This window comes from Gracilinanus agilis, chromosome 2 (assembly GCF_016433145.1).
Source record: "Gracilinanus agilis isolate LMUSP501 chromosome 2, AgileGrace, whole genome shotgun sequence".
NCBI classification, from domain to species: domain Eukaryota; kingdom Metazoa; phylum Chordata; class Mammalia; order Didelphimorphia; family Didelphidae; genus Gracilinanus; species Gracilinanus agilis.
This window is the reverse complement of record NC_058131.1, coordinates 358,340,963-358,364,004: the sequence shown is the minus strand read 5'-3', so window position 1 is coordinate 358,364,004 and position 23,042 is coordinate 358,340,963. Positions and strand designations below refer to the sequence as shown.

At 37.0% G+C, this 23,042-nt stretch overlaps 1 protein-coding gene across 1 annotated transcript; it reads right to left on the bottom strand.

The window, feature by feature from the left end:
- Window positions 1-7,352: 7,352 nt before the first annotated feature.
- On the bottom strand, window positions 7,353-11,535 carry SPINK9 (serine peptidase inhibitor Kazal type 9). Its single transcript, XM_044661664.1, has 4 exons — window positions 11,454-11,535; window positions 10,855-10,880; window positions 9,941-10,068; window positions 7,353-7,559 (listed from the first exon to the last, which is right to left on the bottom strand). The coding sequence occupies exons 1-4, from the start codon at window positions 11,506-11,508 to the stop codon at window positions 7,514-7,516; spliced, it is 255 nt and encodes an 84-aa protein (XP_044517599.1). The 5' UTR covers window positions 11,509-11,535; the 3' UTR covers window positions 7,353-7,513.
- Between the last annotated feature and the right edge of the window lie 11,507 nt (window positions 11,536-23,042).

The following is a 23,042-nucleotide window of genomic DNA, read 5'->3' as shown; positions in this document are numbered from 1 at the left end:
AATGCAAACACGAGGAATCAGAGACAACAGTCTTGCTATGTTTGTGGCCAGATTGGACATTTTGCAAGGGAGTGTCGATATAGAAGGAGATCATATGGGCAGAGGTACAACAATAATAACAATGGATTTAATCGGCTTAATAATAATTATGGATACAGGGTAAATAACTGGAATAATGGTTTTAATCATGGAAATGGCCAACAAAATGTGTTCCAATGCCAGAATGCATGCTGTGAAGGCTCTCAAGCTCCTAATTTGGCAATGATGCAGGATTATATATGAACAGGAGTAAGGCCAAAATTTAGCCATGTTGTACAGGGGGATGTTAATAATGGTAACATGAATGGAGGGACAGCTTCATTATGAAGGTGTGCCCAAAGTTCAGAAGTGATTGATCAAGGTAATGGGACTAAAGTGAATGTTGATGAAATTGTATGTGTTAAAGATAATGATGATGTAATTGTGAATAAAGGAAATGGTGCACTTGGTATTAATATTGATTTGATTGGTGATAATGGGAATTTAATTAATAATGGTAATGAGTTGATCAGTGTTAATTTAAATGGAATCAATGATAGTTTAATCAATGTGAATGATAATTTGATGAGAATTAATGATAATTTGAATGGTGTTAATGTTAAATTATCTGAATTAACTACTAGTAATAGTGTGAATTGTACTTTAACCAATGTTAATGGTAATTAACTCACTGGTAGTAGTAATTTAACTAGTGTTGGTAATAATTTGATTAAAATTTGATGATGGTTTATATGGTGTTGATAATAATTTGATTAGTGTTGTAAATAATTGTGAGATAAAGAGAAATAGTGTTGTAAATGGTGTTAGAAGTTCTAGTAATTGTGGAATTAAGAAGAATAATAGGAATTGTAATTTGATTAAGGATAATTTGATTGTAAATAAGAGCAATGATACCAGAATAGAGGTGAAAAGGACCAATGGTTTAAAATCCTGGGAAAATTCTGTAATTCAAGATGATGTTAACTTGGATGGACAGGAAATAGCTGAGCTTTGTTCTGATGTTACTGTTTTAGCTTCTGTGTTGCAAACTTTCCAACTTCCCAATAGTACTGAACCATACGTGTCTGTGACTATTAGAGATCAGATTTACGACCTTCTTGTTGATACTGGCACCAGTAAATCCATTTTGCAAAGCTTTCCTGAGAATTGTAGAGCTGTTGGAACAATGGATGTTGTTGGTGCTACAGGTGTGACTCAGAAAGTAGCTAAATTGCAACCAAAAATGGTAACCCTAGGACCACTTTCGGTGGAACATGCATTTTTGTGTGTTCCAGAATGTCCTATGAATCTTTTGGGAAGGGATTTGTTGTGTAAATTATGGGCTACTATCCAATGTACTGAATCTGGTGATATTTCTTTGCATCTCCAAGAGGAATCTTTGAAGGCCTTTCCATTGCTTTTCTTACATTCCAGCAGTACAGAGGATGACTTAGGTACTATCTATCCAATACCTGAGGCTATACCTAAGAATTTGGGGTCAAAATCATTCACAGATGTTGGGTTGCTATAATCGTCTAGTCAGGGTGAGGACAAAGGAAGGACTATTCCTTATGTGCCTCAATATCCCTTGACTAAGGAGGCAATAGATGGTATTCGTCCGATTATTGAGTCCCTAATCCAACAAGGGATAATAATATCATGCTTTTCTGAGTACAATATGCCGATTTTGCCTATAAAGAAGCCAAAACCAGATGAAAATGGCCGACCTGTTTACCAATTTATTCAAGATATGAGAGCGGTAAATGATTATGTCATCAAGACACATCCAGTTGTTCCATTCCAGCTGCTATAATTTCTTCCATTCCAAGTCAGGCTAGATATTTCACCGTGGTAGATTTATGTTCTACGTTTTTCTCAATACCAATTCACGAGGATTCTAAAAAGATCTTTGCTTTCACTTGGGAAAAGACAGAGGGGACATGGACTCGTCTCCCACAAGGGTATACTGACTCACCTTCTCAGTTCTCTCAAATTCTAAATCGAGATCTAAAAACTATTAAATTTAAGGAGAGTAAATTGGTGCATTTTGAGGATGATATTCTTTTAACATCCCCAAATGCAAAGGTATGTCTTAGGGACAGCAAGAGTCTTTTGATTGAATTGTATAAATGAGGACATAAAATCTCCAGGGCAAAATTAAAATCGTTTTGCCCCATGTGCAATATCTTGGATTTGTGTTGTTAGAGGGTTCCAGAAGTATTACATAAAAGAGAATAGCTGACATACAGAAATTGAGTGCACCTAAAACTAAAAAACAACTTAGAGCTATTTTTGGAACTACTGCTTTCTGTAGACAATGGATTCCTGGATATAGTGGGATCACTAAGTGTTTAACAGATCTGACCAGGAATACGGAACCAGAACCTCTGAAACTAAAGCCTGAACATCGATTAGCCTTGGATAAGCTGAAAGAAGCCATTCTATTTGCACCTATGTTAGGAATCCCAGAGTATGAGAAACCTTTTCAGCTGTTTGTCATCGAAACAAAGGGTATAGCTTCTGGTGTGTTGACACAGACTTTAGGACAAAGTTATCGTCCCATTGGGCATTACAGTTGTCAATTAGATCTAATAGCTGTGGGGACAGTAACCTGTCTAAGGTGGGGGGGGGGGTAGCAGCAGCAGCTGTGTTAGTCCAGAAGTCAGCTGATCTAGTTTTGGGATGTCCTTTAGTGGTCTATTGTTCACATCAGATAGAAGCACTAATGAGGAAGTTTCGTACTCAAGCATATTCAGACCAACGAATAGCTAAGTATGAAATTATTCTCTTAGGTAGTGAGAACATCCAGTTGAAGAGATGTAGCATACTTAATCCAGCTACTCTTCTTCCTGATTTGCCAAAGAACGGTGAGCCATTGCATGAATGTGTTGAGGTAGCAGATCTTGTGGATATGCCTAGGATGGATTTAAAAGACACTCCACTCGAAAATCTAGACTGGGTGTTATTCACAGATGGATCATCATATTTATGTAATGGAATTAGATGTACTGGTGCCACAGTTGTCACAGAATTTGAGACACTGTGGTATGGCTCATTACCTAGTAATCTTAGTGCTCAGGGTGCAGAATTGGTGGCATTGAAGCAAGCATGTCTTCTAGCTGAAGGTAAAAGTGTGAATATTTACACAGACTCTTGGTATGCATTTTCTGTTTGCCATGCAACAGGAACAATCTGGAAACAACAAGGTTTTATTGCTGCATCAGGAAAACCAATAGCTCATGCAGGAATAATAACTGAGTTGTTAGAAGCAATCCAAAAGCCAAAACAGCTGGCAGTAATTCATTGTCAGAGTCATACTTGTGGTAGAGATTCAGTCTCTAAAGGAAATCACAGAGCTGATATCACTGCAAAGTATGCAGCCCAGAATGCTCCAATTTATGTAATGAATTTAACATCTATTGATTCTGATGATCTAGAGAAAGCTTATGTAGATTCATATATCCAGAAATGGAAGGATAAATTTGGAGCTAGGAAAGAACATAGGATATGGGTTACTGATACAGGAAGGCCATTGTTACCAAAGGATTTGTATACCTATTTGTGTCAAACCATCCACACAAAAGGTCATTTTGGTACACAAGCTGTTGTGGATTCCATCTGGAGACAATGGGTTGCTCCTGGAATAAGTACTGTTGCAAATAAGATCTGTAATAGCTGTCCAGTCTACCAAAAGTTCAATCAAAGTGCATTCAGAAAGAAAGGTTTGGGTGGTAGGCCTTTAGCATATAGTCCATTTGAGAGTTTGCAGATTGATTATATCTGTATGCCTAAAGCTGGAAGATACAAATATTGTCTTGTGATAGTCGATAGACTAACTAAATGGCCTGAAGCTTTTCCATCAAATGCCAATACAGCTACTTTTGTGGTGAAAGTGTTACTCAAAGAAATTATGCCTAGATTGGGTGTACCTTTAACCATAGATTCAGATAAGGGATCTCATTTCACTCAGGATATCCTTAGAAGAATCTATGAGAATCTAGGAATAACATCTAAATATCATGTTCTTTATCACCCACAAAGGTCAGGTCAGGTGGAGAGTATGAATAGGGAACTCAAGACTATGGTTGGGAAACTCTGTGCTGAAACTCATCTTAAATGTCCAGAGATTCTTCCCATAGCTTTGTTTTACCTACGTACTAGACCAAGAGCTGATCTACATATATCATCGTATGAGATGTTCTTTGGACATGCTCCACTACAAGCAAAAACTTATAAGGCTGTTTATGCATCACTTTTAGGAGATGATTGCCAAATTGCTTCATATTTAAGTGCTTTACAGCAAAGGCTAAGAGAATTACAAGATATGGGAGTATTAATTCAATCTGGTCCATTGGATTATTCTCTTCATAATTTTCAACCAGGTGATATTTTTTGCCAAAACATCAGCAACAGAACAAAATTGGGTAGGTCCTTATACAGTTGTATTAGTTTCACCATCTTCTGTAAAAGTTTTGGGCAGGGATTCATGATATCATTGTTCTCATGTTAAATTAGCACGTGGAATAGATAAAGAAAATGTAGAAATTATTAATAATGAAGAAGAAGAAAAGAAGAAGAAAAGAAGAAGAAAGAAGAAGAAGAAGAAGAAGAAAGAAGAAAGAAGAAGAAAGAAGAGATTGTGTAATTTGAGATCTTCAGTCAATTAGAGTCTTCAGTCAGAAAGTTCAGTTAGGAGAGGATCATTCCAGCAGAAGAGGACGTTCGGATAGAAGAGGATATGGATGAAGAGGATTCAGGATTCATGGACTTTATATTAAGACTGATGAACTTCTGAATTGAACTGATAAAACTTGATTTTCAAGGATTTTCCTAAAGAAGAGGATTAATCATGGACAATTTGGATAAATGGTTTGAAAGTATTTTGGATAATGTATATAGTATCACTACATACTCATATACATCCAACATTGCACATAAAACTATAAAGAACTTTGATGGAGAAAAGGAGAAGAGGAAAACCAGAGTGAAGAGGAGATTTCCTTGAGGAATGGAACATCATAAGGAGAAAGGAGATCTGCAGGAAATTTGGAGTTTTGGTAGGTATCATGCATTCATCAGTAACATTTACAACACAATATAGCAAAGAAACAACATAAATCAGATACATACAACACAAACATGTTAGGATACATTGTGTTCCTTATGGAATGAAACAATGTATGCATACTAACAAAATTAGAATTAGCTATAGGATAAGTAAGTATTAACAAGAGATAGTTACTAATAAAGATTAGCTAATTGTTTAGGTAGATGTAGTTAAACTAATATACTAATATCATAGTGGTAGTTTAGAATAGTTTAGTGAAATATATATAGTATTAGATTAGGTTAGAGGATAAGATAAGGTACTAATGTACATTATAGTGCAGATACAACAAACATAACAAAATTGCATTATATGTAGAACATATAACATATTACAGATCACATATCACAAATAATGTAAATAGTTGTGTAAATAGTATGTATATATTGTAATTGTTTTATAGTGTAAGTATTGTATATATGTAAAGGGTGTACATCTGTATATTTGATATGTATATATTATGTGTCCATACATGTATATATGTATATCATACATGTACATATTGTGTATATATTGTATGTATGTATTGTGTGTATATATGTGTATAAATGTAAATTCTGTGAATGCTTTGATATAATTAACATTCAAATGTAATTTGCATAAGGGAGTTTGATGTTTTCTTTTAATTTTGATGTAAAGACTTATGCAATGTTGTGTTAAAATGTATTTTCTAAAATGGTTTGCATTTCTTAGTTGGTAGGATATTTCTGTATTGGAATAGGAGTTATGTTTGATATTTGTTTTGACCTTTGTGTTGATATTTCATATTTGCCGTTGATTTTGTTGATTTTGTTGGAAATTTTGCATTGTTACTTGTTGCTTTATGTTTTGAACTATGTAACTGTTCAATGTATTTATCCTTTTACCTTTCCTTGTTGAAATCCCTAGTGTAGGGTAGAGTAGGATAATATTAGTTAGAATAGAGTTAGTGTAGGTTATTTGTTATTTTGGGTTAGAATTTTAGTTTAGTTTGTAGTGCACAAATACAATTTTTTTTTAAATTTTGGCTTTGTGCAAAGGGGGAAACTGTTGTGAGGAAGATTAGTTAGTAATAGTGTTGGACCTAGCAGGAAGGGCTGGAGGATTCCAAGATGGAATGAAGGAGCAGGAAGTAGGGCTTGTGCTCTGAGAAAGACTCCATTAGTGGTTGGCACAAACTTGCTATCCCTGAGAGATCTCAGAGTTAAGGAAACCCTGCATCCAGATTCCCTGGGATCCTGAGTGGTGGAAGCTTTTACCTTGCCTGCTGGTTCCATAGACCCTGGCCTAGGGGTGAGCTGGGTGAGCTGGGGCCAACTGCCATTCTTGACAGTTACCAGATTAGCAGTAAACTCTGGTCTCCCTATCCTGGTTGGTCCTGTCTCTCCTTCAACCCAGTGTGTGTACCCACAACCATTTAGGTTATATTTTAACATCCCTGGTGCCCCATCTTTTACAATACCTGCTAAAGACCTGCTTTCATAGGAGAGGAAACTTGGGGGTGCATCATTGTTGGTGCAGTTGAATGAGCCAGAGATTCAGATGGTTCACAGAGGCTTGCATAGTGTCATCTGCTGACTTCTTTATTTATACCTTTTCTTTTCTTATGGTTACATACAGGGTTGGTATGGTTATTCCATAATCAACATATGTCTTTTCTTGGAGATAGTGAACAGGTCATACACCAACCTTGTTACCAACAACTTTGTTACTAGCAACTTTGTTACTAACTTTTCAAGGTGTGTTTTCTTGTCTCCTTGGCAATGGGCTGGAGAAAGCAGTCCAGTCAGTGGAATGGGATGTACCACCCTTTGAGGGTAATTTCTCCATTAATCATCCATTGTTAACCACCAAATTAGAGATCAGGGAGGTGGGAAACGGCCTGTTTTTATAGGTTTGTTATTGGGAAACTCTAGGGGAATTTCTGTATTATTACATATAAAGGTGAGGCTTTTCATAGGAGTTTGTAGGGGGCTTGTAAGAGTTCTAATAATAGCCTATAGTGTTCTTCTATATTTTCCTGGGACTGATAGGGATAGCAATCACTAAATAGGGAGTGTTGGTAAGAAAAGAGTCATACAGGGAGGCCTAGCTGGAAATCCATCCTTCTGTAAATCTTGCCTTGCAGATTTCAGGGTCCACACGTGACCTTGTCATCCAATGTAAACTCTATGGCTCTCAGCAGATACCTTACTATACCTGAGGTTCCCTGTTTACTTTTTCTCCCAATAGAATTCAGACAAAAATGTTAATGCAGTTTCCTTTATTCTTCAATATAGAACTTCAAGCAAGGCTGAAAATCCAACATTCTGAAAGAGAATCTTCTGGAAATAAGAGATGTCTTGTGCTTTATCTTCTAGCAGGAAATAAAAGCATTTGAAGAAGAAATTTTGGAGTTAATGCTTTAATTCAACACTTCCCCATATGTACAAATTTGATTTTGTCATTGCTTTTCCTGTGGAAGGAGAAAAAAAAAAGGTAATTGAGGATGAGTTACAAATCCATTTGTTGATGTCAAACCTTAGAATGTTGAAATGACCTCTAGAGATTAACTAATTCTCTGCAGAAAAGAGAACAACAGAATAGATTTTTTTTGGAGGTGATGATCTCCCTTCACAGGCAGTGTTTAAATAGAAATAAGATGACCAATCTGCAGTGATGTTACAGAACAGCTTCATAAGCTTGGTAAAAGCAGGATTATGTGATATCTGACTTTATCTGACTTTACTTCTCACGCTGAGATTCCATGTTTATTTAATATTGTGTTGCTTTCATTTATTTAATATCCCTAGAAAATTTACTGACTCCTGTTTTGATCTCTAGAATGTTCAATTTATGCTTAATATCCCCTTCATTACCTTTTCTCACTCTTTCTCTACCCCCTAGCCCTCTCACTAGCTGTAGAATGGTCCCTAATAATTACATTCAGAAAAAATCCCAAAGACAGCAACACATTCATTATGTCTTAATGTGTATATCTCAAATCACAATTATAGTCCTCCACCAACACTCTGCGGAGAGAGAGCAGAGATGCTTCACCATTAGTCTTCTGAAGTTACATGCTATTTCTTTTTTTTTTTTAGATTTTATTTTTTAGAAAATTTTTCCATGGTTACATGATTCATGTTCTTACTCTCCCCTCCACCCACCCACCCCCCCTTAGCTGACATGCATTTCCACTGGTTTTTACATGTGTCATTGATCAAAACCTATTTCCATATTATTGATAGTTGTATTGGGGTGGTCGTTTAGAATCTACATCCCAAATCATGTCTGCATCAACCTATCACATGCTATTTCTATTAGAGGGGCCATAGTTGATGGTTATTCAGCAGTCAGTTAACATCAGATCTTTGTTCCATTTTACCTTTTTTTATATTAGGAGTTATAGAAACCAATACTTCTGAGATACATTCTATAATTTTTTTTCCTGTTTAGGACCTCCCTCTACTGAATTAGGTCCCAATCATTTCAAGTCTTTGTAGTCAATCTTGATGAATTGATATGACTAATGATATGATGTCATCTATAGACAACCTTCTGATAATGGGCTTTTTGTAAATTATGTAAGCAGGTCTCCCATTGACAGAATCTGTAAGGGAACCCATACTCAAAGACTTTCTACATTGGTAAAACCTGTCCAAAACTTTCTACACACCTATTATAGTATTTGAGAATTCAAGTACACTTCCTTGCCACAATGAGGCATCAGAGGATCTCTTTAGTGGAGGTGTAGAGAGAGATGGTAAAGTTTAAAGGCAGAGTTACTAGTCAAAAATGAAACATAAATCTCTTGAAGGAAGTGTGATCAACTGAGAAAGAAATATGAGATAGAAACAAATATAGATAGATAGATAGATAGATACACTTCATGTCATTCATATGTGTGTACCCACATTTGGCATTTAAACTGATATATAAAATGAATGTTAGGAACATGTGATAGTGTTGGAGGAGAGGATATCTGAAAAAAATATGGATACCTTTAAGAAGAAGGGTCAGAGGAATATCATTTTAAAGCTGGAAGGTATTAAGGAATCTATTCATTTTGCAGAAGAAAAATCTTAGAGAGCGACTGATTAACTTCTCTAAATTTATGCAGCTAGTTCATAAATGTACAAATATATTAAGTCTTAACTCAATATATCCTTAGAATATCCTTAGAAGGGATATGTTGATGATATTATCTAGTTAATTTCATGCACCAATTTCTTCTATAAGGAAACTGAGGTCCAAAATACTGAAGAGACTTGTCCACATCCAGCCTTACAGATAGAGATAACATGCTATGATAGAACATTGGGCTCATATCCTCCTTTTGTCCCTCACCACTTTTCTGACTTTACATATTTCTCTTTACCTCTTAAGTATAGATTTCCTTATTTATAATACAGAGATATCAATTCATATAGAGGTAGGATAAGGAGGGAGCAGTTGTGGCAGAGGGTGAATCATCTGGCTGAGAAAAGTGCTGATATAGCCTCATCTGCTGGTTAGGGTTTGCTTTAAGTACACTGAGCTTAGGCCTTAATCATTTAGGCCAGTGATTCCCAAAGTGGGCGCCATTGCCCCCTGGTGGGTGCTGCAGCAATCCAGGCGAGCAGTGATGGCCACAGGTGCATTTATCTTTCCTATTAATTGCTATTAACATTTAAAAAATTAATTTCCAGGGGGCTAAGTAATATTTTTTTCTGGAAAGGGGACGGTAGGCCAAAAAAGTTTGGGAACCACTGATTTAGGCCATGCAGGATTACATTTGCATCGTGTTCACCACTCAACTCCCTCTTTTCCTATCCTGATTAATTATCTTCCTTTCCATTTGGTGTTTGTACTTACTTAACAGAAGAGCAGAAATCACATTTATTGGAATATGTTTTCCCATCTGAACCACATATTGGCATATATTCTACAGTGCAGACTCTTTCCTCTTCTGATGGTAATTTTTTAAAATCACTGCAGTCAACCTGAAACATTGGTAATGCAAGTTATCTCCCTCTTGGTTCATACAATTTTTGCAAAATTAGATTTTGAAAATCTGAGAATGCATCAGTCCCTTGGACTGGAAAGGAAAATGATCTGGATAAATTGAATATCATACCCTAGAATTCCAATGCAAAGCCCCTGTAATCAATTCCCCCCACTTTCCTAATTCCCTGTATTTCATAATCATGAGTTAGGGTTAATTCTTGTCTCCAGGGTTCTAATCTTCTATTCATCAGATATATATGAACTCCCTACAGTTTGCAGATTGAGACAGCATGGCCAGATTTGAAGGCAAGGAGATCTGGATTCAAGTCCTACCTCTTTAAGTTGTGTCATCTGCTGACAAGTCACTCAGCTTCTTGTGATTCTGAGAAAGCTCAATATTTATACATTATAGCCAAGTTATTGACCTTTATTGGTAGACAGTTTTTATAGGCTAGAAGCCACCATAAAATTGTTTTTTGCTTTTTTGACCTGGAGCTTATCCTGCCATATCTGGAAATTTTCTTGCCTTCTAGCCCTTGTAGTCTTAGTTTCTGTTCATTCAGAAAATGACCATAAAATTTACATTTGGGCAACATTCCATTGGAGGATGATCCAGAATGTGGTATGAGAACAAGCCCTTGTGTCTATTATGTTTTGTATCTATTATATTTTTCATAATAATTCAGTTTAAATTTTGGACCACATTCATGTGAAATGCAATGGCATTAGAAGATAGAAATACTATAGAAAAAGGATTGAGGATTGAGGAAAAGGAGACTTACTGTGCTTTTTGAGACTGACTCCACATCTGGAATAAAAATAAAGAAGGCAAAATGATTAAATTGTTTCCTGAATGACCCAATAATACTCCTGCTTCTTTTTCCAAAACCTGAAAATCTTTCCTCTATTGTAAACATATGCTTATATAATATAAAGGAAAGAAATAACTTCTTTTATCCTACTTTACTCCTTCCTCACTTTCTAACTCTAATTAGGATCTTTAAGAGTTTGCATTCTATCTTCTAAATCTATTGATAGCTCAGATATGAACTCAAAATTCTATTCGACATTTTAAATTATCTCTTCTAGTACTAACATGTTATAATCTATGCACCTCTCTCAATATTATTATTATATTATGTTTCGAGGTCCCTTAGAACTCTTCTAATCTCAGTTCTATCTCCAAAGGTCTCTCCTAGTCCTGACATTGCATGATTTCTCTTGACAAACCTGAGAAGTAAATGTATTTCTTTTTAAGGATTTATTCTGAAGAAGTCCGCCCACCTCCAGATATTTTTATTCTGGGATTCTCTGGGCCCACCATTTTCAAGGGGACAGCTACTGCCAGAGATTAGGGCCAGGTCAGGAAAGAGATACTCACTAAAGCTGGATATCAGTATGAGCATTAAGAACAGGCAAACAGCCTCTGCCTTCATGGTGTAAGTATTGCCAAGGTGAGTGAAGGGAAGTAGATAAAAGTGAGCTGCTGTTCTGGGCTCAGCTTCTCTGAAACCAGCATTATATAGAGGCAGGAATGAATCTTGATTATGAAACCAGCTTGCATAAGTTAATGATTTCTGAATGACTTCATTATGAATATGCTTTTCTGGAGCTTAGACAAATGAAGGGATATTCACTAGAGTTGCAAGACCGGTCACAAAATCTTGTTCTGGTCTGGTGTCTAAAATGTATAAATCAGTAGAATTTCTTGAAATAGTAATACTTAATGTTTATATAATTACATTTTACAAAGTTCTTTAGGTAAATTATATCATTTGACCCTTTATAATGTACTTATGAGGTAGAAACTCTCTGCCATGGCATTTTTGTACCTGAGACAATTAGTACAAAGCATTTAAATGATATAGTTAGAGTCTCATAGTTTGTAGATGGTAGTACCCAGACTTGAAATGACATTTTTTTGACGCAGAATGAATGCTAGGTTTCCTCACTATTTCCTGCTACTTGCCAGGATTTAACCATCTCTCTACCACTGAAAATGTTCTAATAGAGACCAGTTTTTGGAAATGTGCTAAAGGTTGAACCCTAGTCTTAATAGTCATTGAGGATAAAATATAAAGGTGACTTAATGAGGCAGTTTTATAGGCCCACCTGTGACAAAAATCAAGGTTCCTAGAGATGAAGCAACAGTGAGTTAGTGTCAGACTTGGTTCTGAGGTTGCTTGTAAGAAGCTCATGAAAACAGCCTTATTCCAGAATTATGAATAGATGTTCCCTAATGAGGCCTTTTATGGAGGCATCGGAGCTCTATGTTATAGTAGGAGGAAGAGTGAGGAAACCTGGTGAGATCTAGTTCTGACAGAGCAGTAAGTAAGGTTCTAGGAATGTATCCCTGAGTGACTTGCCCTGCGTATATGAGTCTCTTTTTTTCCCATCATCTATTCTTTGGGAAAGTCTTATGAGTTGGATGATGAAATGCTGTAGGTCTTAGACATAATGAATATTAATGAAATGTTTGAGTGATGATGACTATTTGTCCCAAGGCTAACAGCAGCTATTTCCTTGAAACTCCTTTTTGAGTCCTTTCCTTTTATATTCTTTTTTTTAAATCCCTTACCTTTCCATTTAGAATCAATACACTGTATTGCTTCTAAGGCAGAAGAGCAGTAAGGGCTAGGCAATGGGGGTCAAGTGATATGCCCAGGGTGATACAGCTGGGAAGTATCTGAGTCCAGATTTGAACCCAAGACCTCCCGTCTCTAGACCTGACTCTCAATCCACTGAGCTACCCAGCTGCTCCCCTTCCTGTTATATTCTTTACATGCCTGGCCTGTTTGTCATGAGTGGGGCTTAGCCTCATAGTGTGGACATCTGGCAGTAGGTTGCTCCTCCCCAAGCTGACTGTAAATCAAAATTTATCTACTGCTAGTATCCTAGGTCACTGCCTCCAAAGACCAAACCGTTTCCATGATTATATTGTTCTCTGTGTTATCCCCAGGCATGCTGGAGACAATCTTTTGTACTGATGTTTCCTTTCTCCCACAGAACCACAAAACAAATTATCAAATCAACATGGAAACAAACTGTTTTTAATATAGGTGGAAAAATTAGTAGTTATGACTACATAAGAACCTTCAAATTCGCAGGCTTTGTGACTTCCTGGTTAAGATGGTGGCAGAGTAAAAAGCAGCTGCTTAACCTCTCCTAACTGAAACATATAGGACTCCTCAAGAAGACATAAAAACAAATCCAGAGGAACGAAGAGACCCCACAACAGGGCACAGCATTGGAGGTATGTGGAATTGGGGTATTTCCATGCTATAAAGGGGTGAAACAGCTCTCACTAAAATGCTAGCTGAGCAACACCCTCCCCCACCCCACACCACCTACAGTGTCAAAGCCAGCACACAAGAGTTAGAGCAAGTTTGGGGCACGCATAAAGTCCTTGGCAGCCACCTGGGGTCACCAGGGCCTGATCCTAAGAGCAGAAAGGCTAAAGAATGCGCACAGACTTTGAACACAAGACCTTGAGCACAGGCATGAGTGCAGGTCTGGATACAAGCTCAGACACTGATTCTGAGCTCAGGCCTGGACCTTGAGTGGGGACCCAGTGCAGAGGGGTGCACAACTGTGGAAGCAGTGCTCTGAGACTGTTAAAGGAGCCTCGGGCAGAGGAACAAGCAAGGGGACCACCAGGAGGCTTGACCCTGAGAACGACTAGACCTGAGACCTCAGAAACCTAAAGAGTGTAGACAGACCCTGAGTGTGAGGATAAACCTGAGAGGGTGCAGAGCTAACAATGGCAAGCCAGACACAAGAACCTCAAAAGAGAAAGATTATCAAGAAGAAATCTGTAACACTAGACAACTTTTACACAGATAAAATCCAGACAAAAGAGCAAACAGCAGAGGAGAACAAACAAGTAATCATATCCAAACATTCCCAAAAATAATGAAATCTGGCCACAAACTATTGAAGATTTCAAATCTGAGATGATGAGAAAGATGGAAGAGATTTGGCGAGAGAAATGGGAAATAGCTCAAAAGGAAATTAACAGGGGGCAGCTAGATGGCTCAGTGGATTGAGAGCCAGGCCTAGAGATGGGAAGTCCTAGGTTCAAGTCTGGCCTCAGACACTTCCTAGCTGTGTGACCCTGGGCAAGTCACTTAACCCCCATTGCCTAGCCCTATAACAAATAAAATTAATATAGGATACATAGAAAAAAAGATATTAGGGTTTAAAAAATTAAAAAAAAAGGAAATTAACAGGTTAGAAGACAGAAACTCCCAAATGGAGAAAGATGCCCCAAAATCAAACAAAATGGTAAGCAAATTGAAAACCAAAATCTGGCAAGAAAATAACAGTTTAGAAGGCAGAATTTCACAATTAGAAAGTGAGGCAAGTAAATTGAAGACCAGAAATGACCAGATTGAAAAGGAAAACCAAAAGATTATAACCGAAAACCAGTCCCTAAAGGCTAGAATTGAGTAATTAGAAGCTAATGATCTCTCAAGACAGCAAGAACAAATAAAACAAAGTCAAAAGACTGATAAAATAGAAGGAAACATGAAATATCTCAATGAAAAAGTGACAGACCAAGAAAACAGGTCTAGAAGAGACAGTCTGAGAATCATTGGTCTTCCTGAAAAAGCAGAAATTAATAGAAATTTGGACTCCATATTAAAAGAAATTATTCAGCAAAATTGCCTTGAAGTTCTACAATAAGAGGGCAATATAGACATTGAAAAAATTCATAGATCACCCTCTACACTAAACCCAGAAAAGACAACCCCCAGGAATATAATAGTCAAATTCAGGAGCTTCCAAGTAAAAGAAAAAATTTTTTACTAGAAGCCAGAAAGAGACAATTCAGATATCAAGGAGCACCAATCAGGATCCACACAGGATCTGGCAGCCTGCACACTAAAAGACCACAAGGCTTGGAATATGATATTCAGAAAGACCAGAGAACTAGGTCTACAACCAAGGATCACCTACCCATCAAAACTAACTATATACTTCCAGGGGAAAGTTTGGGCATTTAACAAGATAAAAGATTTCCAAGTATTTGCAGAGAAAAGACCAGGACTAAATGGAAAGTTCAATATCCAACCACAAAAATCAAGAGAAACATGAAAAGGTAAATAAGAAACAGAAGGGAAAGAAAGAAAACTCGTATTTTTTTTTAAATTTGCCTCTTTAAGGGCTTCAATATGATCTAATTATTGGTATTGCTATGTGGAGAAATGTTATGTACAATTATCTGTAAGGAACTCTATTCACCATTATAGTATTCACTATTATAGTAATTAGAAGAATTAGTCATAGGGAGAGGTTGGAATACTAAATGGTTTAAGATGACATGGGGGTGGGGAAGAGGGAGGTGAACAGTAGAGGAGACCAAGAGAAACTTGAATGAATAAGAAAAATAGCATATTTTATTATACACAAAGAGGACATGGGAAGGGGAAGGGATGAATACTATTATAAGAAGGAGAGGAAGAGAGCATTAACAGGTAATATTTAAACCTTACTCTCAGTGTAATTAACCCTGAGAGAGAAGAGTAGCTTTATCCATTGGGATATAAAACTCTATCTAACCCTACTGAGAAAGTCAGAAGGGATAAACCAAGGGGAGTAGGGGAGTGGGGAGGTCAAAAAAGGGAGGGAATTCATTAGGCCTTGAAAATAAAAAGAGGGGAATAATAAGGGAGGAGGTAGAAAGGGAAGTAAATCAAGGGAGTGGACAAGGGTTACAGGCATAAAGCAAACCACTGGTTTAAAAGGAAATAGTGTAAGAAGAAGGAGTAGAACTAGGAGAGGATATCAAAATGTCGGCAAATACACAACTGATAATTATAACTTTGAATGTGAATGGGATGAACTCGCCCATAAAAGGAAGCAAATAGCAGAGTGGATTAGAAACCAAAATCCTACCATATGTTGTCTACAAGAAACACATATGAGATGGGTGGACATACACAGTTTTAAGGTAAAGGGCTTGAGCAAAATCCTTTGGGCCTCAAATGAGAAAAAGAAGGCAGGAGTGACAATTATGATTTCTGACAAAGCCAAAGTAAAAATAGATATGATTTAAAAAGACATGGAAGGTCATTACATTCTGATTAAATGCAGTATAGACAATGAGGAAATAACATGGCTCAGATATGTATACACCAAATGACATGGCAACAAGATTCTTAAAGGAGAAAATGGCAGATCTCAAGAAGAAAATAGATAATAAAACCATACTAATGGGGGGTCTAAATGTCCCTCTTTCAGATCTAGATAAATCAAAGATTTATTAATTTATTATAATTTATTTATTAAATCAAAAATATACAAGATTCCAGATACCCTACCCATAGGAGTCTGGGCTGGGAGTTCATCTGACGTGGGTAGAATCCTATCTGCTAAGCCAGTGAAGATAAAAGTGAAAGAAGGAATGCAACCACCTAGAATCCCTCAATTTAAATTGAGCAAAGAGCTGTAGCTGAAATAAAACCTATAATCCAAGGCTTGTTAGATCAAGGCATTCTGGTGCATGGTTTTTCTGAATTTAACACTCCTATTTTACCAATCAAGAAGGCAAAGTTAGATGCTAATAGTAACATTCAGTGGAGATGGTACAAGATCTTAGAGCAATAAATGTATATGTGAAAGAGATCCATGCAGTTATTCCAAGTCCATAACAGATAATTGCAGGGATTACTCCGGACTCAAGATGGTACACCGTGATTGATCTGTCCAATGCATATTTCAGCATTCCAATCCACAAAGACAGTCAAAGATTGTTTGCATTCACCTGGGAGAACAAGACGTTATTCTGGAATCATCTTCCCCAGGAATTCAAAAATTCGGTTTCAATCTTCTGTCAAATACTGCAAAAATATCTAGAATCCATATCTTTCACTGTAAGCAAATTGGTGCATTATGTAGATGACATCCTGCTAATGTCACCAACAGGAGAGATCTGTCACAGAGATAGCATTCATCTAGTAGAAAAACTGTATAAGAGAGGACATAGAATATCCAGAAACAAAGTTCAGTGGGTCAAAGACAGAATCGAGTTTTTGGGATTCACACTGCAGGGTGGAACTAGAAGTATATCAAAGAAGAGAATTGAAGATATACGAAAACTCAGCTTATTTAAAACCAAGAAACAGCTAAGAGCAATAATTGGCATGACTAGTTTCTGCGGACAGTGGATACCTGGGTTTTCTCTGATATCAAAGCCTTTAATAGAGTTAACCAGGAAGAACATCAAAGAGCCACTGAAGCTAACAAAAGAACACATACATGCCGTTGAGAAGTTAAAGTCAGCAATTCTTTCTTCTCCTGCACTAGGCATTCCAGATCACAACAAAGTTTTTCATCTGTTTATCCATGAGGATAAGGGAATAGCTTATGTAGTGCTCACACAATATTTAGGAAGCAATTTAAGACCCGTGGCATATTATAGTTCTACACTAGATCCTGTTATCCAGGGAATGGTTTTATGTTTGAAGATTATTGCTGCTGCAGCTTTGATGGTTAGGAAGAGTTCTAAGCTGGTTCTGGGAGGGGAGCTCAGATTGTATTCCCAGGACCAAATTGAGACAACACTGAGGAATGCAAATCTGCAGGCTTTGACATCTCAGCGAATCTCTCAGTACCAAGCTACTTTGTTAACAAATGAGAACTTAACTTTCCATAAGTGTAAATCCATCAATCCAGCAACTCTTATTCCAGAACTTCCATTAGAAGGGGATAGCCTTCTTATTTGTAAGGATACATTAGAAGTAGTACAAAAGGCTAGAGTAGATCTTTCTGATGTTCCTATGGAAGAAGCCGGCCTTACACTTTTTTGTGATGGCTCAAGTTACCATCATGATGGGCAAAGAGTTACTGGAGCAGCTGTAACTACCCAGAATGAAACCCTATGGTTTGCAGTGCTTGGGCCAGACATCTTGGCTCAAGGAGCAGAAATTGTTGCATTGACTCAGGCACTTAGAATTGGTAAAGACAAAGCTCTTAATGTTTTTACAGACTCGAAGTATGGATTTTCGATCATGCATTCTTCGGGAGAAATTTGGAAGAAAAGAGGGTTCATAACATCTAATGGGAAAGCAATAGCATATGGGAAACTGATTAGCAAATTGTTAGAGGCCATACAACTACCATCAAAGTTATCTATCATTCACTGCAGGGCACATCAAAAGCTAGTGGGACCAGTATTGTTAAGCAATCATAGAGTGGACATTTCAGCGAAATATGCAGCCAGGTGTGGACAAAAAGCTGTATTTCACTTATCTTTAGTGGATAAAGATGAACTACTACAAGCTTATTCACAAAAGGAAGTGGAATATTGGCAGAAAAATCTTCGAGCCACTCTGGTGAATGGAGTGTGGATGTCAATCTCTGGTAAACCGTTTTTGCCAAAATTACTGCACCATACTGCATGTGCAGCAATGCATAGGAAAGGCCACTATGGAGTTTTAGGAGTGGTAGACACAATTCTCAAAAGCTGGATAGGAGTAGGCATGACAACAGAAGCCAAATGAGTTTGTGATGGTTGTATAATATGTCAACAATACAACAAGGCCGTAATTAAGACCAAGACCGTTGGAGGAAAACCAATAATGTTCATACCGTTTGAGTGTCTACAGATAGACTATATCACGATGCCTGGATGTCAACAGTATAGACATACTCGTGATAGTGGACAAGCTGACTAAATGGCCAGAAGCATTCCCAGCTAAGAGAAATGATGCAGCTTTTGTAGCAAAGATGTTATTGAGGGAGATAATTCCAAGGTTCTCTATTCCATCTGTAATTTCATCTGACTCTGGTAGTCATTTTGCAAATTCTATTTTAAAGCAAATCTACCAAGTGTTAGGGATCAAGAGACACTTGTGTTCTATCTATCAGCCTCAATCATCTGGAGCTGTGGAATGGACTAACCAATCTCTGAAATCAATGATTGGAAAGCTGTGTACAGAAAGTCATCTTAAATGGTAAAAAGTTTTACCTATGGCACTTTTCTATTTGAGAAGTCAACCAAATAGTCAAACCCATTTGTCACCGTTTGAACTATGGTCAGCAGCCATGGATGGGAAAAGCTCCACAAGACACTAATTACCTATCACATTTAGGGATTGAGTGCAAAATCTATGAGTATGTCACCTTATTGAAAGAGAGATTGGATGAACTACAGAAGTTATCTCTAATACAATAAAGAGTTCCACTTGACTTTAGTCTTCATGATTATCAACCTGGAGATAAAGTGTATATCAGAAACTTCACAAGAAAATCAGTATTACAACCAAAATGGATTGGTCCTCATGAAATTATCCTGGTAACACCATCTTCGGTAAAGATTAAGGGAAAAGATGCGTGGTATCATTACACCCACCTAAAGAAAGACCTCAAGAAAGCAAAGTCCTCATCAAGAAAACAGTCTGAAATGTAAGAAACAGTCTCATCTAAACATGCAGTCTCAATCACAAGACACAGAATCTGACATAGAAATAGAACCTCAAAGTAAAAGATCATACTTTAAAGCAAAGTCTCAAACAAGAAAATGCCAAGAAACAGATCAATATCAAGAACATTATACTTAAATCACTGATTTAGATCACACAAATACCTCATTCATGCATGAAGATCAACAGTTAAGTTTATCAGAAATCAGCAGTGAAGAAGAAGAAACAGAACATTAGTTTAAGCATTATTATATATTTACATCTAAGACAATTGCAAACATAAAGTGTCATAAAGAATTTTGTGGCAACAAAAAATTCTGACACAACATCACACAGTCATGCATTGGTTCCTGATCCAGGGATTCTTCAATGAAGTCGACGATAGACAAGATGGATTTCCAGTAAAGGAGAAGAGTGATGGAATCCCGAAGAGTTCCAGAATTCCAGAGACATCAGGACATCAGGATCAGTGCAAGGACAAGAGGAGACATTGCACTGACAGACTATACAAGGACCTGAACTGTGACAACAACTGTGACTTGGACATCATCACCAGAAGACTCACAAGGAGAAGATCAGCAGATGAAGATTAGGTTTGAATAAGTGCAAGGTTTTCACATTCAGACACTAATCACAAGGAAAATGCACATATAGAATGCATGCAACAGAACATAAGCTAATTGACAGAGGAATTCTGAAGAAGGTGAGTATTGTAAATTTGGAATTTGGGAAATACCATTTAAAAGTATATATATTTTTTCTATGGACACGTGGGGACCTTAAAAACTACATTTCCCATGATCCAATGGGTTTCCTGTTTTGGATTACGTATTCAAGGTGAGGGACTGTTTTAAATAGGGGGAAGTGACTTTGAACTTTCTCTTTAGCTACCTGAGCATGCGGAGGTAACAATAATGGCTGGGGCTGCAGTTTTGAATTCTTACAAGCGCGTGGTCTAATGATTTTATCTCTATCAGCATGGCTTTAATTAAAATACTAATTTCTATATTTATGTCAGTCTTTATTCTTTTTAATCGTAACAATTTGGCAAACCAGAAGGTCGAAATTCGAACTCTTAATTTTCCAGATAGCCTAAAGGGAGCCATGCCTGTTTTTTGGCCATCTTGCTCAGCTTTTTTGGGCAATTTTTTAAAAAAGGAAAGTGGCCTTGCTCGCCATGCTTTTGCTAAAAGCAACAGCACATTTTTGCCTCAGGTGAGACTCAGCCAGCCAGTCCAGCCCAAACCACCTTGGGAGGTCAGGCCAGCTGATTCTGGCTTCAGGCTTTAAAACCAAAACGCCTGAGCCCAGCCATTGTGCCTCCACCGCCACTCCTGACTCCTGACCCGGAATTCATTCCTGCCGCACCACAAGCCTGCAAGCATTCCAGTGCCTGTGATCTCCGCTGCTTTTCCTGACTCCATTTCTGTGAATCTGGAATCCTGAGATTTCTGAGAAGCGACCCCCTGGCCCTGACTTGCCGAACGCCCACCATTCAGCTTCAGCTCTACTGCTAAAGAATTTGGAAAGTGTATTCCCCTTTCTCCCTATTTCTAGCCCTCCACGTGTTTCTCTAAAGACCTAATTCAGGCGCCCCTCCACCCCCACAAGCTCTACACGTGGGATTTTCTACAGAACTGACCTAAGCTTTTCTCTAACCCCGAGCCCATGTGGACCTAGCAACTAGCATTTACCCTTAATGGGGCCGTACAGCTTATTCAGACTTTCTTGTGATTAAGAACTAAAACTCAGGGGAAGAAATTCAACCCCATACCTGCTTGGAACTTTGAACTGAGAGCAAAGACTATAAAAGATTATTTAAAAAAGCCTTAAAAAAAACTTTCAGAACTGAATGACTTTTAAAGAGACTATATCTTACTGCATTTTGCTAATTAGTTTCATGAATTAATTTTTGTTTATTTCGTTGATTTTCCTGTTGCACTGAATCATTTTAAGCTAATGAAGTTTGTGGCTGCTAGATTAATTCTGTTTATGATTTTATTTTAACTCCCAAATAACGAACAAATATATTAGAACTGGTAAAAGAGGTTTTTTGACTGTATAGCTTGTTATCTGGTACTCATATTATATTTCCTACTTTATTTAAGGTTTCATTTTTTACTGTATCAAAACAATGCTGTTCTCTGTACCATTGATGAACATCTTACACATTTTAAATGTGTAAATAGCCTTATGTATACTGGATTTGCCATCTAACCTATATAGAGCACATGTCTTTTAAAATTTATTCTGTCTTGGTAATTGTGTCCAACCTTAGAGAGTTTGATGCATGCTTTGAGAATTAACTTGTAATTTTACAAGAGGTTTTTTAACTTTTACTTTAAATCCTTAAGAATTGTTGTCTTAAAGGATAAAGCTTTTATATATTTTATTATAAAAAATATTATTGCCTTAAATGGGTAGAAGCATAAAATTTCCTACCTGGGATTGTTTTTTAAAACAGGAAGCCAAGGAGCTCCTGTATATTCTTATCTGAGGATAATTTAGACCAGAAGGTTTTTTTTTAAAATATCAGATTTTGCTATGGAAGCACTAACAGAATTTGTTGAGAAACTCTAAGCCAAGATTTAAAAGTTGTAACAAGCATATGATTTTTAAACATCATTGTTTATTGTTTTAAAATATGCTATTGGAAATTATGGTACTCTATTTGAATGTGCATTGTGAATCTGCTATTTTGTAAGATCCATTTTCTCTCACAGAAAATCTCATTTTTGGGTAACAAAACCCATCTAGTTCTAAGCTATATATATATTTTTGATTTTTAAAACTTTTTTTTGAGAGCAATTGATTTTTTATTTTTTCTCATCTTGTACTGGAAGTACATATATAATCATTATTTCTCCTTTTTCTGATTCTACAGAGGTATAAGCTTAATGCAAATACCTGAGCCTATAGGACTGTGATTTAAATGCCTCTCTGATTCCAGAAGGGAATAAAAAAAAAGCTTTTAATAGTGCTAAGAAAGCACAAGGTCAAAGAGACTTGACTGACTAAATCTGCACGGATTGCAGGAGTTCTATGCCAATACTTTAGGGGTTGGAAATTAGGGTTTGAGTCCTGGAGTCCCAGTCTTTTCTAAAACTTTAGAGGACGTGGGTCCCCTCAACTTAGATTCCTAGGACAGCTCCTAAGATTGGTTATTTATTTGGCTCACTTCCCTGAAAAGCTGATGGTAAATCAGATCAGAGAGAGAGATATTTCCCCTTAGTCCTGGCCCTGAATGTGTAATTGCACACTGCTGAATTCACTTTAATTAGGCCTTGATTCAAAGGTCTAAGTTTATTTTCCCTACATTTTTTGCACGTTTTACATTTCATTCACAAGTTAATTTTTTCTTCTTTTTTCTTGAATTTTATTCTTTTTATTTTGCCAATTAACTTCATACAACCCCTGTGACTCAGCCACTCATCCTTAGCTGACCTGAGGTACCCTTTTTAAAGAAAAAAGGTGTGTTTAGAATTTCCCTCAGGGGGATGGGATGTATGCTAAGTTTTTTTAAATTCAATAATGTCAAAATATAT

Bases quoted from the DNA above. Each gene is read 5' to 3' on its own strand.
- SPINK9 (XM_044661664.1), bottom strand. From the start codon at position 11,508: ATGAAGGCAGAGGCTGTTTGCCTGTTCTTAATGCTCATACTGATATCC. The intron at 10,069-10,854 runs GTAAGTCTCCTT...CCAATGTTTCAG, and splicing joins AGTCAGTCTCAAAAAGCACA to GTTGACTGCAGTGATTTTAA. The intron at 7,560-9,940 runs GTAAGTACAAAC...CTCCTTCCACAG, and splicing joins GATTTCTGCTCTTCTGTTAA to GAAAAGCAATGACAAAATCA.